Raw genomic sequence first — 13,070 nt, 5'->3', positions numbered from 1 at the left:
CAAGAATTATAGAATTTCTCAGGTTGGAAAAGACCTTCAAGATCATCATGTCCAACCAGAACCAAACCATACTACCCTAACAACCTTCTGCTAAATCATGTCCCTGAGCACCACATCCAAATGGATTCTACACACATTCAGGGATGGTGACTCAACCACCTTCCTGGGGAGCCTATTGCAGTGCTTAACCACCCTTTCTGTAAAGAAGTGTTTCCTGATATCCAACCTAAACTTACCCTGGCGGAACTTAAGGCCATTTCCTCTCATCCTGTCACTGTCACCAGTGAGAAGAGACCAACCCCACTCTCCCTGCAGTCACCTTTCAGATATTGGAAGAAAGCAATAAGGTCACCCCTCAGCCTCCTTTTCCCCAGACAAAACAGCCCCAGTTCCTTCAATCACCATTATTCTGAGTGCTAAGGCTGCTGAATGTTGCCTGTTTTCATTGTTACTGCAATAAAATGAACCATCAGGAGACGAGTACTACTTCTTCAACATCCACAACATTCTGAATAGTGTATTGATTGGCCCATGTGGTTTTCAATTGTGGTAGCTGTGTGCTGTATTCAGTGCAAACCTGAAACAGTAACACCATTTATTTTGATAGTTTTCTTGGTTAATGCAAACACCATCAAAATTAGTACGTTGTACATTTGTAGAAAGAAAGTCATTTTCTGTTATTTAAAGTGGGTAGTTGGCAGTACAAGAGCACGTGGATCATTTGATTTTCACAAAGTAGGTTTTAGCTTTAAACTTCCCTCTTTGAACATTGCAGGAGAGAGGTATTTGTTTATTCATTTGTGCAGTATTGGGTAATTAGATACTATGGTGTGGGACTGATTTATTGGATGCACTTGTTTTTCGGTTATCTGCCTTATGCTTAAAGGGTGAGCTATGAGTAATTCAGAGACTGTTTTGTACTTAAAATTGGGATTTTAATGATTCTAGCATGAGTGTGTCCAAATCACTTTGTGTGAGAAATAGAAGAGTCACCAAGTTGTAAAGTTGGAAGACGCATCTTGAGATTGTCTTGTCCAATAATTTGATATATATAAAAACAATGTGTATTTATATTTCTTAATCTTAAATACTTTATTCTGAAAATGAGTACCAGAATTCCAGGTGAGAATTTAGTTTTGTGTTCTGTGACCTGCGGGGACGTCAGCAGTCAAAAGCTTGACTTTGGTTTCTTGGTGTTCTTGGTTTTGTGTTGGCTTTTTTTTTTACTGTTTGTTTTTTGTTTTTTTTTTTTTTCCCACTGTTACTATATAAAATATTTTTTTCTCTCCTTTTCTTTTATGGCTGTATTGTTCATGGTACATTTGGGGATTTCTGGTCTTACAATTTTTGTAGTTATTCCACTACTGTGTATGACACCACTGACTGTTATGCTCATTACTGTGCTTTGAAACTGCAACTGGCCTTGCATTTTTAACCTGTATTTATGGCAAACTTCCACTTGATTTTTCAAGATTGCAGGAACACTGTTTGGAAGGGCTCTGCATTTGCTGCTCTTCACAGAGGAAGACCTCCTGAATTTCCTGTCAACTATGGCACACCACCAAATCTCGGTATGCTTTTACTGAAGTTCATCACTGTTGATACAAGCGTGCGATGTGCATCTTACACTGGTCTCACTATGATTGAAAATTGTGCCCCAGAACTGGATCTGGAGTTTTATCTGAAAAACTTCATATGACTTCAGTGGAGTTATTTATACATGGGTACAGAGGCCTGCCCACAGTACTAGTGTGATTGTAGCCTCTAGATGAGATCTTTCTCTTTTATATAGCCCATATATTAAGTAGGTAAACCAGCAGATTAGCATTTATGAATAATTTGTTTCTGGATAGGTCTTTTGTATGATTTAATGCATAGAAAGCCATGGGAAAATAAAGGTAACATCTAGCTCTCTATATTTGGAGACAGAAGTTTGGATTTGAGCTAGTTTAAAGTGCTGTCTTGCTTACTATACACATTTAGAAAAAAAAAAAAGGCAGCTTCAGAAAGAGGCATCTGATTTCATACAGTATGAAAGTCACTTTTTCAGGATATCCTCAAATAGTACCTTAACAGCTGATAAATAAAATGATGTTTTAAAAAAAACCTTGTTCTACATATTAATGTTAATTCTCTGATTTCTTTGTGTTCTAGTGGAAGTATATCGAGCGAGACAGCTAACTGGATATGCAAAGTTCAGTACTTCATTTCCAGGAAGTATGTATCAGCATGTAAAGATGCACAGGCGGATTCTTGGCCATCTTTCTTCTGTATACTGTGTTGCATTCGATAGGACTGGACATAGAATATTCACTGTGAGTTGAAATTAATCTGAATCTGAAAATAACAGTAGTTGGATGCTAGGAGAAAAAGTTTGAAATGCAGGCTTTGCTAAAACTTCTAGAGGTGGATGTCCGCGCTGTTGAAGTGCAACTGATTAGCTTCATCACAATGCTAAGTGTAACAGTGTTGTGTAATTAAAGGTCAGAAGTGTGTAAGAAATTGTTGTTACTTAATGTGAAAGTCTGGACAGATATCAGTGCAAGTGCTTCCTTTAGTGATGTACTTGTGTGTTCAGTATGTTTCATATTCGCTGTGAAGGGACAGAGGAGAAATTGCTTTTGCAGTATAGTGTAGTACATTTATTGGCTGTTGCAATTTATTGTAATGTCTGGGGTAAATTTAGTCCATACTTTCTGCTTTACCTGGGATAGACTTGTGATGCCTGCAATGTAATCTTGAACTGTAATTGAATGTTTTGTTTCTTATAACTTTATTTTTGTCAAGTAGCATGTATAGTTTTAAATAGATGTATAAATGTACCAAACTCTGAATGAACAAAAGTTCTCCAAGTGAAACTGAAAAACTTATCCAGAATGTCTTTTAAACACTTTGCTAATCTAAACATTTCCTTCTAGGGTTCAGATGACTGTCTGGTAAAGATATGGTCAACTCATAATGGCCGGTTATTTGCCACATTACGTGGGCATTCAGCAGAAATTTCTGATATGGCTGTCAATTATGAAAACACTATGATTGCAGCTGGTAGCTGTGATAAGATGATCAGGGTGTGGTGTCTGAGAACTTGTGCGCCGGTTGCTGTCCTCCATGGGCACACGGGATCCATTACCTCATTGCAGGTATGTTTTGGATTAATACTTGCATTCTGTGTCATTAATAGATACTTTGTGTAGTATTAGAGGTCCCGTTAAACAGATAACTGTAGTAATATGTAACACTTTGGACATTAGAAATAAAAATTTGTAAATAAAACTGCAGGCTTTTAAAATAGCTTATGCAGCTTGACCTGGTAACATAGAATGGCCTGTGTTGAAAAGGACCACAATGATCATTGAGTTTCAACCCCCTGCTATGTGCAGGGTCACAAACCACCAGACCAGGCTGCCCAGAGCCACATCCAGCCTGGCCTTGAATGCCTCCAGGGATGGAGCATCCACAACCTCCTTGGCCAGTGCATCACTACCCTCTGAGTGAAAAAATTCCTCCTGATCTCTAAGCTAAACTTCACCTGTCCTAGTTTAAAACCAGTCCCCTTTGTCCTATCACTCTTCACCCTTGCAAATGGATGTACCCCGTCCTGTTTATTGGCTCCCTTCAAGTATTGAAAGGCCACAATGAGGTCTCCCCAGTCTTCTCTTCTCCAGGTTAAACAAGCCCAGTTCCCTCAACCCTTCTTCATAGGACAGGTGCTCCAGCCCTCTGATCATCTTAGCGGCCCTCCTCTGCACTCCAGACAAGAAAGAGCTCTTCTCTTTCTTGTGATGGGGGCCCCAGGCCTGGACACAGTGCTCTAGATGGGGTCTCACAAGAGCTGAGTAGAGGGGGACAATCACCTCCCTTTCCCTGCTGGCCATCCCTTTTTTAGTGCAGCCTGGAACGCAGTTGGCCTTATGGGCTGCAAGCGCACACTGCTGGCTCATGTCCAGCTTCTCATCCATCAGGACCCCCAGGTCCTTCTCTGCAAGGCTGTTCTCAAGCAGATCTTTGCCCAGTCTGTATTAACACTGGGGATTGCCCTGGCCCAAGTGCAACACCTTGTGCTTGGCCTTGCTGAACCTCATTAGGTTCACATGGGCCCACTTCTCCAGCCTGTCCAGAACCCTCTGGATGGTTTCCCTTCCTTCCAACATATCTAAGTATTAACTTTATTTCTGTTAGTAAGTACTGCAAATTCTCTAACTTAAAATCAGTTCTAGCATAACGGTTAAGGAGTGGTAAATATAAATAAGTGGAAAGAGGAGTCCTTAAGTACAATGTAGAATTTTGTGCTAGTGGTACAGAATGTGAAGTTTCTAGCTCTGGCTTAATGTAGTCCTTGTATGTTTCAGAGTCTCTTTCCTCCTATCTTACTATTCGCTTGGCACTTCTACACAGCATCAGCATGCCAGGATGCAACAAGGACAGCCAGACAACTAAGTGATGGGAGAGTTTTTAGAAAACTCTTGTGTGTGGCTGAAGTCACAAAAAGTCCTCTTGGCCTTGAGAACTGTATATGTAACCTATTTATGTCTGCTTCAGTATGTAGAAATGCTTAGAATGTAAAAGAATTATGAGAAGCAGGCAGGCCATGAGTCTCAAAGATAAAGGTTGTGGAAGGTTTGAAAGTATTTAAATAGTAGAAAATGTGAAGCAGCTGTGGGGAAAAGAAGAAAGTTTTTTATACCTGAATTGAGAGTCACCTTTAGTAGTAGAACTTAAATTGCTGGGCTGCCTGTAGATTAGCTAGCTATCATATTGGTAGAGAAAGAACCATGTTCCTTGGTTGCTTACTGAAACTGGGAAACGCATTTGCGTGGAAGCTCTGTGTGAATATGGCTATCTAATTTTGTCTTGAAAAGGAAGATTTGTGCCTCGCATTCTGTTAATTCTCTGGTTGCTGTTGCTAGGTTAAGAAGTAGTTTAACAAGGGCTCCTCTTGGTTTTTCACGTCCAAATCTTGCAAGACAACTGATGTTCTCGTGAGAGACAGCATGTGAATGGAAAATGAATTTCACTGTCTTTTGCATAACTACAATTATTTTTGTGTGATTGTATGTATGTTGAAATTTGAACATTTAAATATAGATGTCAAAAATTAGTCAGGAGAAACTTGTTTATTAAAAAGAGGTTCTTTGCCTCCCAGAGTTCCTGAGTCACTGACTACCAATCTTCTTCACGTAATGAATGAAATAAAAAATACTGGTACCGAATTCCCCCAGATATAACCTTGATGACTTCATAAAAACTGCACTGATGTTAAAGCAATGTATTGAAGTATTTTTCTTGAGAAAGCTGTTTCTGGGCAATCACCGGGCATGCTATCTGTAATGTTTGAATTGTTGGAACTGGAGAGAATTTCTGGGTGATGCTGTGCTCTCCTCTTGTCTGTTACTGGAGGTAGAATATGTGGGCTATTCTGATGCAGTATGTGATTCTGAAAGCTTCTGTGATATGGGTATCTTTCTTAATCTTAAAACTATGCTATTTCAAACGTTCAAATGTACTTAGTATAAGATGTTAGAAAACAATTTAAAACAGGTGTTTTGAGGAGCAGATGAGGGAACTGAGGCTGTTCCATGTGGAGAAAAGGAAGTGGAGGGGAGAGCTCATTGCTCTCTGCAAACACATGACAGGAGGTTGTAATGAGGAGAGTGCTGGGCTGTAGTGAGAAGTGATCGGATGCTGCCTTCAATTGTAGACTTAATATTTGCAGTTTCTGTGGCATTTATTTATTTTCTGGCAAGAAACATATTTCTGATGCTCATTGTAGTATGCTGGATCTTTTTGCTTAACAGTTCTTAGTAAGAGTAATTGAAATGTAAGCTTTTTATGGCTGATTCCAGTGCTGATGGTAGTAGCAATTGATGAATGATTTTATCAACTTGTCATCTGAATTTTTTTTGAGAGGTTATCTCTGTGTGCCTCAAGAAAAACTGTACTAAAGAAGCGTGTATGAGGACTTCCTATAAAGTTGTACATGATGTTGGTTTACATATACTCAAACTATCTTTTAACATATATTCTTTTAAATTATAGAATTGTATAGAATTATAGAATTGCCTATCTAGTGAAAATTCCTTTCATTTTTTTTCTAGTGCTCTGTCTGCTAGTTCCTTCGTTCATTGACAAAATTTTTAATGGGTACCAAAGCAAAGCAGTGAATGAGTTGTTATATAATGCAATAATTGAAAGCTACAACATACACCTATCTTAGAGTATAGGAGGTGTTACTTTTGAAGCATTTTCAGCAACCACTTAGCGCTTTAAATCTTGTATTATTGTTTTTCACACGAGCATTTTTAGAAGTTCATAAATAATTTTTAAATATCTTTATTTGTTTCTGACCTCTCTTTTTTTTTTCCCCTTGTAGTTTAGTCCAATGGTGAAAGGCTCCATGCGATATATGGTCTCTACTGGTGCAGATGGAAATGTTTGCTTTTGGCAGTGGGATACAGATTCCATGAAATTCAGGTATGTAACTAGGGATGCTGATGGACTCTTGTTCGTGAAAATAAACTGACTGCTTTGGCAAGCACACATTGACTTAATTATCTAAAAACTTTGTATAAATATTTAAAAGCACTAATGATGCTCTTTACAAATTTGTTCTTCAGTTGTCCTGGGAAATTAATCCAGTTTTCTGTATTTTCTCCTTAATGTGGCTCTTAATAGCTACTTTGTTTGAAATTTTGGCCATGTTAACTGGAAGAGTGTGTTCGTGACTTGCGGAACAGGGAACCAGTCACTTTGTGTACAACTGCAAAACTTATGTCTACTTCTGTAAAATTTCATGAATTTACATTCAGTAATGATATCTAACAGGCCTTATTTCATCTGCCACTAATGGTTGGTAGTTTGTGAGCACGAGTTCAGTACTTTGTGGATGCCACGTGGAGTGGATGCACGCTCCTTGGCTTGTCCTGCTTAAGATTTTGCTGGAACTTGTAATCTTTTAGTTTGTGTGGGGTTCAAATACTGCTTGAGTGCATGTGCATACAGTAACCTGGAGAAGTAAACCATTGCTTATCCTCCTGCATGAGATGTACAGATGTTGCTGTATGAGATGTACAGATGTTACTGTATGTATTTAAGTACCTGTTCAAAGAAACATACACTTATGTTTTGAAGTGATGGTAAAAGCTGAATTTTTCTGTGACATATCCTATTTCAAGCAATTTTTCTTTTTAAGCAATCGGCCAGTGAAATTTACAGAGAAACCTAGACCAGGAGTTCAGATGCTTTGTTCTTCATTCAGTGTAGGTAAGGCATATATAGATTGGATTTAGCACTGTGATTTCTCCTCTTTCCCCATGAGTACGTTTATAATTCTTTTGTTGTGACAGCTTTAAAAATAAAACAGCCACTATATAATAAGTAACTCCCATTTGTCTGCAGTAGTTTGCTAATGAAAAAATCACCTGATGCTCCTTTAGTCTTTGTCTTCACCAGATTTTTGTACTCCTTTAACCCCTTAGCATACTGCCACAGTTTTGGAAAATTATTGTTGTCTGAGATACCACAGGCAACAGCAGGGCTTACTGCCAATAATAGGATTTTCTCATTCTGTGCCAGTTGTATGCAGAGATTGTCAGAAAAATCCCTTCTTACTTAAAAATCCATAGATGTGTCTATAAATGTGCTTCAGTCTTGGCTTGTAGTCATCCTTTATTCTAATCATGCGGGTGAATTTTGTGGGAAAGCTTGCTGGTACCAGACAGCATAAACATCAGAAGAAAGTTGGGAACAAATAAAATACATCTCAAAGTCTAGCATGTTAGCTCCTGCCTTTCTTTTTTTTTTCTTTTTTAAATAAACTTTGGACTGACTGACTTACTGGAGCCAAGAAGCAGATCATTGTATTGCTATCATCACTGCTAAGCACTGCTCTGCTTATGCTGGTGTATCCATACTGGCACCTAGTTGTGACATGATACTTATAGCAGACATGGTGCATGTGCTACAATAAAAGAATCATCTAGATGATTCTGATAATGGTTAGCCAGATTTCCTGTAAATGGACACCTATGTGCACAAGCAGTAGTGTTCAGTGTTAAGCATTCTCCTAGTTACATATTTTAAAACGTTTGTAACATCAAATATGACTTGCCTGTTTTTACCATGGCTGGGAAGGCTTTCTGAAGTAAGGGGAGGGGGTTCCATTCCACGCACATATCAGTGGAAATTCTTAGTTTTTTAAAGTAAGTGTCTGAGAAACGTGATGTTTTAATTAATCTGTGTAAGAAAGCACTGCTTGATTTTTAAAAATTATTTGTGTTTTTTTGCAGGCGGTATGTTTTTAGCCACTGGCAGTACTGACCATGTTATAAGGATGTATTATTTTGGCTCTGAAACTCCTGAGAGAATAGCTGAATTGGAGAGTCATGCTGTAAGATTTTTAAATCTACTAATTAGTTGTTTAAAGTAGTATTGAAGTTGCAAGTTCATGTTGTTAGTGGATTTGTGGCAGTGTTTTCACTGAATATATTTGTTAGAATTTATACAGAATTTCAACCAGCCATCTTACGTGACTGAACTGTTTTAAGGGATGGCAGGTATCTCTAATTTTGAAGCACGTGGCTTACTCAGTTGCTTCCCTTTACAATGCAAGTTTGCATAGCCACATATTGTATGATGCAGTCAGGAAGTCAGATTGCTGAGAAAATTGATTTCATTACCTAGGTAGTTGTGATTTGCCATGTTCTGTGTTAAATCTTTATACGGGGACTGAGTTTCCAGAGTTTTCCAGAACCCTTATGTCTTTGGTTTTTGCAGCATAGTCCAATGGAATCTGCCTTCTAAAGAGTCTAAGGGAAACTTGGTTTACGTTCACATGATGACATTTAAGTGACTTTTGCTATTCTTTTTTGTTGTCTGTTTTCAGCGCTTAATGCTCAAATCTTTAATGAGCATTTTATCATTTTATGAATTCAGTACGGTGAATCTTCCTGTGAATAGGACTTAGGCCCTTGCATTTAACACTTGGATTTTTTTTTTCCAAAACTTGGAGCTCTGTTTCTTATAACTGTCCCTGTTCATGTATTTTAATCTTGTTCCGCTTTGATGTTTTTTGTCACGTGGTGTCCCAGCTCTTTGCCCACTACATTCAGAAGCATTGAAGAACTTGTCATGGTTTTATGTTTAGAAATAGTACCATGACAGAACTTAAGGTACCATGGAGTACCAAGATACTATAGGTGTTGGTTGGGAATGGTCACATGTATAGGATAAGAAAACTTTTATACCAGTAAGGAAGATGTGAAGTATGTCATGTAATAGTGTTAGTTTTTCTGTTTATTTTTAAAGACATCTGTTAAACCTTGATCTTGGTAATAACTCCTTTAACACAGTGAATCTCACTGTGTGGCTTCTGTGGAGTAGACAAACAGCAAGAACTTGAGCATATTTTAAACTATAAATTTAGAATTCTACTATTAAACCTCTTCCAAAATTTCACACCAAAGGGTGGTATTGGTGTTTCCAAATGAAAAATTAAAGTGTTAGTAGGGTTTTTAGGCTGCAGGATAGCATAATTTACATCTATTTGGATGGTTCTGCTCATAGGCAAGTATAGTTTGGTAAGATGATTCTGTGTTTCATATGAGAAGACAGCTTTTCTGCCAGGTATATTTTTAACCCAAGTTTTTAAAGTACTTGGAGCTTTGTGTTGTTTAGATGTGCTTTGTGATAGACACTTACAAAGTGTGTGAGGACAGCTATCTTTTTTTTCCCCCCTCAGTATTAATACAGAGAATCATATTTAATTCAACTCTTAAAGCTCTTTAAAAGGGAACTTTTCAAATACTCATCTTTCTTATTTTGTTTTAATATGATTGCCCTAATGCTGAATCCAAGCTTAACCATTTATGTTATAGTGATGAGACTTGATGAATGTGTATTCTGTCAGTGGAGAAGATTTTCAGCTCTGTAAGATAAACTGAGTTGAGTGTGGTATCTGCTTTTTCTATTGCTTTTATTGTAATAAATATAATATTAGCTGTAATTTCTAAGGAATGCGTGAGTGGGAGCAACAGAATCCTCTGGACTGTGATTGGCTTATGATACTGTGGAAGTATGTATTCAAGTTCGTTGGCTGCCAAGTTATTAATGGACAGTTATTTGTCTATACTTCATGTTTAAATGAAATGTTTTTGTAAAGCTTGTGTTTTGGATGAAGCGTTAGTGGTTACTGAGTTCTGGTAATTCTCTATCAGACCTGGGTGTCTGCAGAGTTGTATGCCTTTTTTTCATTGTTTCAGATTTTCATAATCTCAGATCTGTCAAAACTGGTATTTCATTTTTTAAAATACAATTTCTGACAAACTTTGTTTTTTCTTGCAGGACAAAGTTGACAGCATTCAGTTTTCCAACAGTGGTGATAGGTATGTTGAGAGGTGCTCAGATGTAACCAAACAGTATGCTACTTTGGAGTTAGGAATGTATTTTCTGCGTGAAGGTTTCTAGTGAGATCTTACTACCTTAAACTGGAAGGTCTAATATGGGCTAACCTATTAGCGAATAGCTAAGTTGCAGCTCTGTGCCTCAAACTCCTATCAAACTTTGGACTAGCTGAACTTGTATTTACTTGGAGGAATTTTATCCTTTTTAAAATGTATTTACCAAGTGTCTTCCTTTCCTTTCCCTCACGTTTTAAGCAAATATTTGATCAAAGTGGGGAATGGGAAAATATGCGAATGGTCTAAAAAGAAGCTTTGGTCCTACTCATTTTTTTCTATCTACTGTTATTAAATCAATTTCCTTTAAAAATATTTTACTGATATTTTAGCTGATATTGGAAGTAGAAAAAGTGTTGCTTAAATTCCATTTGTAAAATTTAAACCAAACTTCAAATACAGAATGGCACCTAAATTGATTTCTCATCATTTTCCTATCACAAATCATAGAATAGTTTGGGTTGGAAGGGACCTTTAAGATCACCCACTGCTATAGGCAGTGACGTCTCCCTCTAGACCATTTTGCTTGAAGCCCCATCCAGCCTGGCCTTGAGTGCTTCCAGGGAGGGGGCATCCACAACCTCACTGGGCAACCTGTTCCAGTGTCTCACCACCATCACAGTAAAGAATTTCTTCCTATGAAAATGAGAATTTCTATGGAAATGAAAGTACGGATTTTAGCTTTCAAGGCAGGCTTCAATATGCAACCATGAGTTACAGCTGTATTTTTGTTGGGTCCTTTCTCTCTCAGTAAGACAGTTAACTATGAATGAGGACCCTAATAATTAGCTTAGAACTTGTAATTGCCTTCCTTTTGAGTATATTTTTCTGTAATTGTACGCGTCTTTGGCACTTACTGTTTTGCACTGGTCCATCACACTTGAAGCTTGTATGGGTTACCTTTGAAGGCACTGTTTAAAGAAAGAAAAGCCAAAAGTCTCGCAAGCAAAACAAATGTAAAAAAACAATCTCACTACTGCTATTTTGCTTGATGACACTTTCTTTGGAACATGTCTGGAATTTATAATTATTACTAATATGAATCATTGGTAATTAGAGTATAGACATGATATACCCAGTACACAACTTCTATGAGAGCTGTGTCTCCTGTCTTTTTCAGTGTTGTGATTCATGGACTGATTGCTTTGTAGTTCCTCTCTTCAGGAATTATTGTTCTTCTTTATTAATAACAGTTGTTTGTGAAATATAAGCCTGAACTGTTGTTGTTTATACTTCAGTATCTCAAACAAAACTACTGGAAGTCTTTTCCTGTGGGTGGTTTTGCTATGCTGATCTGTCCTTGCTTCTATGTCAGTATCTGATACTTCGCAGTTTCAGAACACGTTACTTAAAATAGATATTTATAGAACTGTAATTGAGAAGGAGTTGAGGATAAAGTTGTGAATTTAATTTGGAAATTGATACTGTTCTGCATGTTTTGAAAACTTTGTTCAGTTTCAGTTTGGAAAAACTCTTTTCTTCTTCTGGAAAGAGAACTAATAACAGTTAACTGAAAAACTCTTACATGTAAATTGACAATAAAATTTTAATCGGTATTTCATGGTGGTAGTCTGAGTTGTGGTGTTTCCCTCTTCAAAACAAATTCTTCTAATCATCCTTTAAAACTTCTTTAAGGTTCATAAGTGGCAGTAGAGATGGGACAGCACGAATCTGGCGCTTTGAAGAAGCTGAATGGAGGAGTATTCTGTTGGATATGTCCAATCGATTACCAGGGTAGGTGAAGTATATTCCTTTTTTTCTCTGTTCCATGAAATCAGAAAGCTCCAGGAACTCATCAAGTGCTGTTTGGATTTAAAAGAAGCCTTAACAATGTTATGATCAGGTTATGTGTTTTTTTGAAGGCTGCTATGAGTCTTCCAGTGATGTAACAACTTCTTAATTACTGTCTTTCAAAAATAGGGAAATACATAAATTCAATGTATAGCTTTCAAATGTATTCTTTACCAAATTAATTACAAGTCTATTTTTATTAAGTTAACAGAAAATCAGTAGACTTCTATAGCTGGCCTGCAATCTTGACGTTGTGTCACAGGAAGAACTCCTTATATTAGTGAAAATAAGATAATAAACTTTTTCCAGAAGAGATCATGAAAGATAATAGGTGAATTTCTTCAAGTTCTGATTTTGCTGGCTGTTTTCATTGACTGTCTTCACTTGTGTAAAAAAAAATAAATATATATATATATATATAAATGAAGTATGTTTATTTCACAAAGTTTAAATTACGTTATTAGAGATGGTGATCAGGATATTGCACTGCACTGAATAAACCTGATAAGTAGATTTATAGTACTATGAAATGCTTAAACCTTGTGTAAAGACTAATTTGGAGGCAATTAAATAGGAGGAAATAAAAAGAAAAGAAAATAAAAAGCAACCCAAACTCATGTTAGGTGTACTAGGTAATGGCAAGTTCTTTGGGATGCCAAAAAAAAGTGTTTTTTTGGTAGAAGTAATGACTAATGTTTGAAATATGACTGTGACTACTATCTTTCTGGGATAACAGACATAATTATGTATGATTGAGGGAGTCTTTGGAACAGGCTGCTAGCTGATGCAGAATATAAATAATACTGTGTTAATGTTTGAAAGAAAGCC

The 13,070-nt window shown here is 37.1% G+C and overlaps 1 protein-coding gene across 4 annotated transcripts in view; it reads left to right on the top strand.

Moving 5' to 3' along the window:
* Positions 1 to 13,070, top strand: part of BRWD1 (bromodomain and WD repeat domain containing 1) — a 52,828-nt gene that overhangs the window by 4,184 nt on the left and 35,574 nt on the right. For all 4 annotated transcript variants that reach the window (XM_090122662.1, XM_090122661.1, XM_090122659.1 and 1 more), the window contains exons 6-13: positions 1,473 to 1,571; positions 2,155 to 2,315; positions 2,919 to 3,140; positions 6,371 to 6,471; positions 7,190 to 7,260; positions 8,286 to 8,386; positions 10,339 to 10,379; positions 12,087 to 12,185. In XM_090122662.1, the coding sequence (XP_089978788.1) occupies positions 1,473 to 1,571; positions 2,155 to 2,315; positions 2,919 to 3,140; positions 6,371 to 6,471; positions 7,190 to 7,260; positions 8,286 to 8,386; positions 10,339 to 10,379; positions 12,087 to 12,185 (895 nt within the window). The remainder of the gene's footprint in view (positions 1 to 1,472; positions 1,572 to 2,154; positions 2,316 to 2,918; positions 3,141 to 6,370; positions 6,472 to 7,189; positions 7,261 to 8,285; positions 8,387 to 10,338; positions 10,380 to 12,086; positions 12,186 to 13,070) is intronic.

This window comes from Phasianus colchicus, chromosome 1 (genome assembly GCF_987193195.1).
Source record: "Phasianus colchicus chromosome 1, bPhaCol1.hap1.1, whole genome shotgun sequence".
NCBI classification, from domain to species: domain Eukaryota; kingdom Metazoa; phylum Chordata; class Aves; order Galliformes; family Phasianidae; genus Phasianus; species Phasianus colchicus.
The sequence above is the reverse complement of the archived record's forward strand: the minus strand, read 5'-3'. Positions and strand labels throughout refer to the sequence as shown.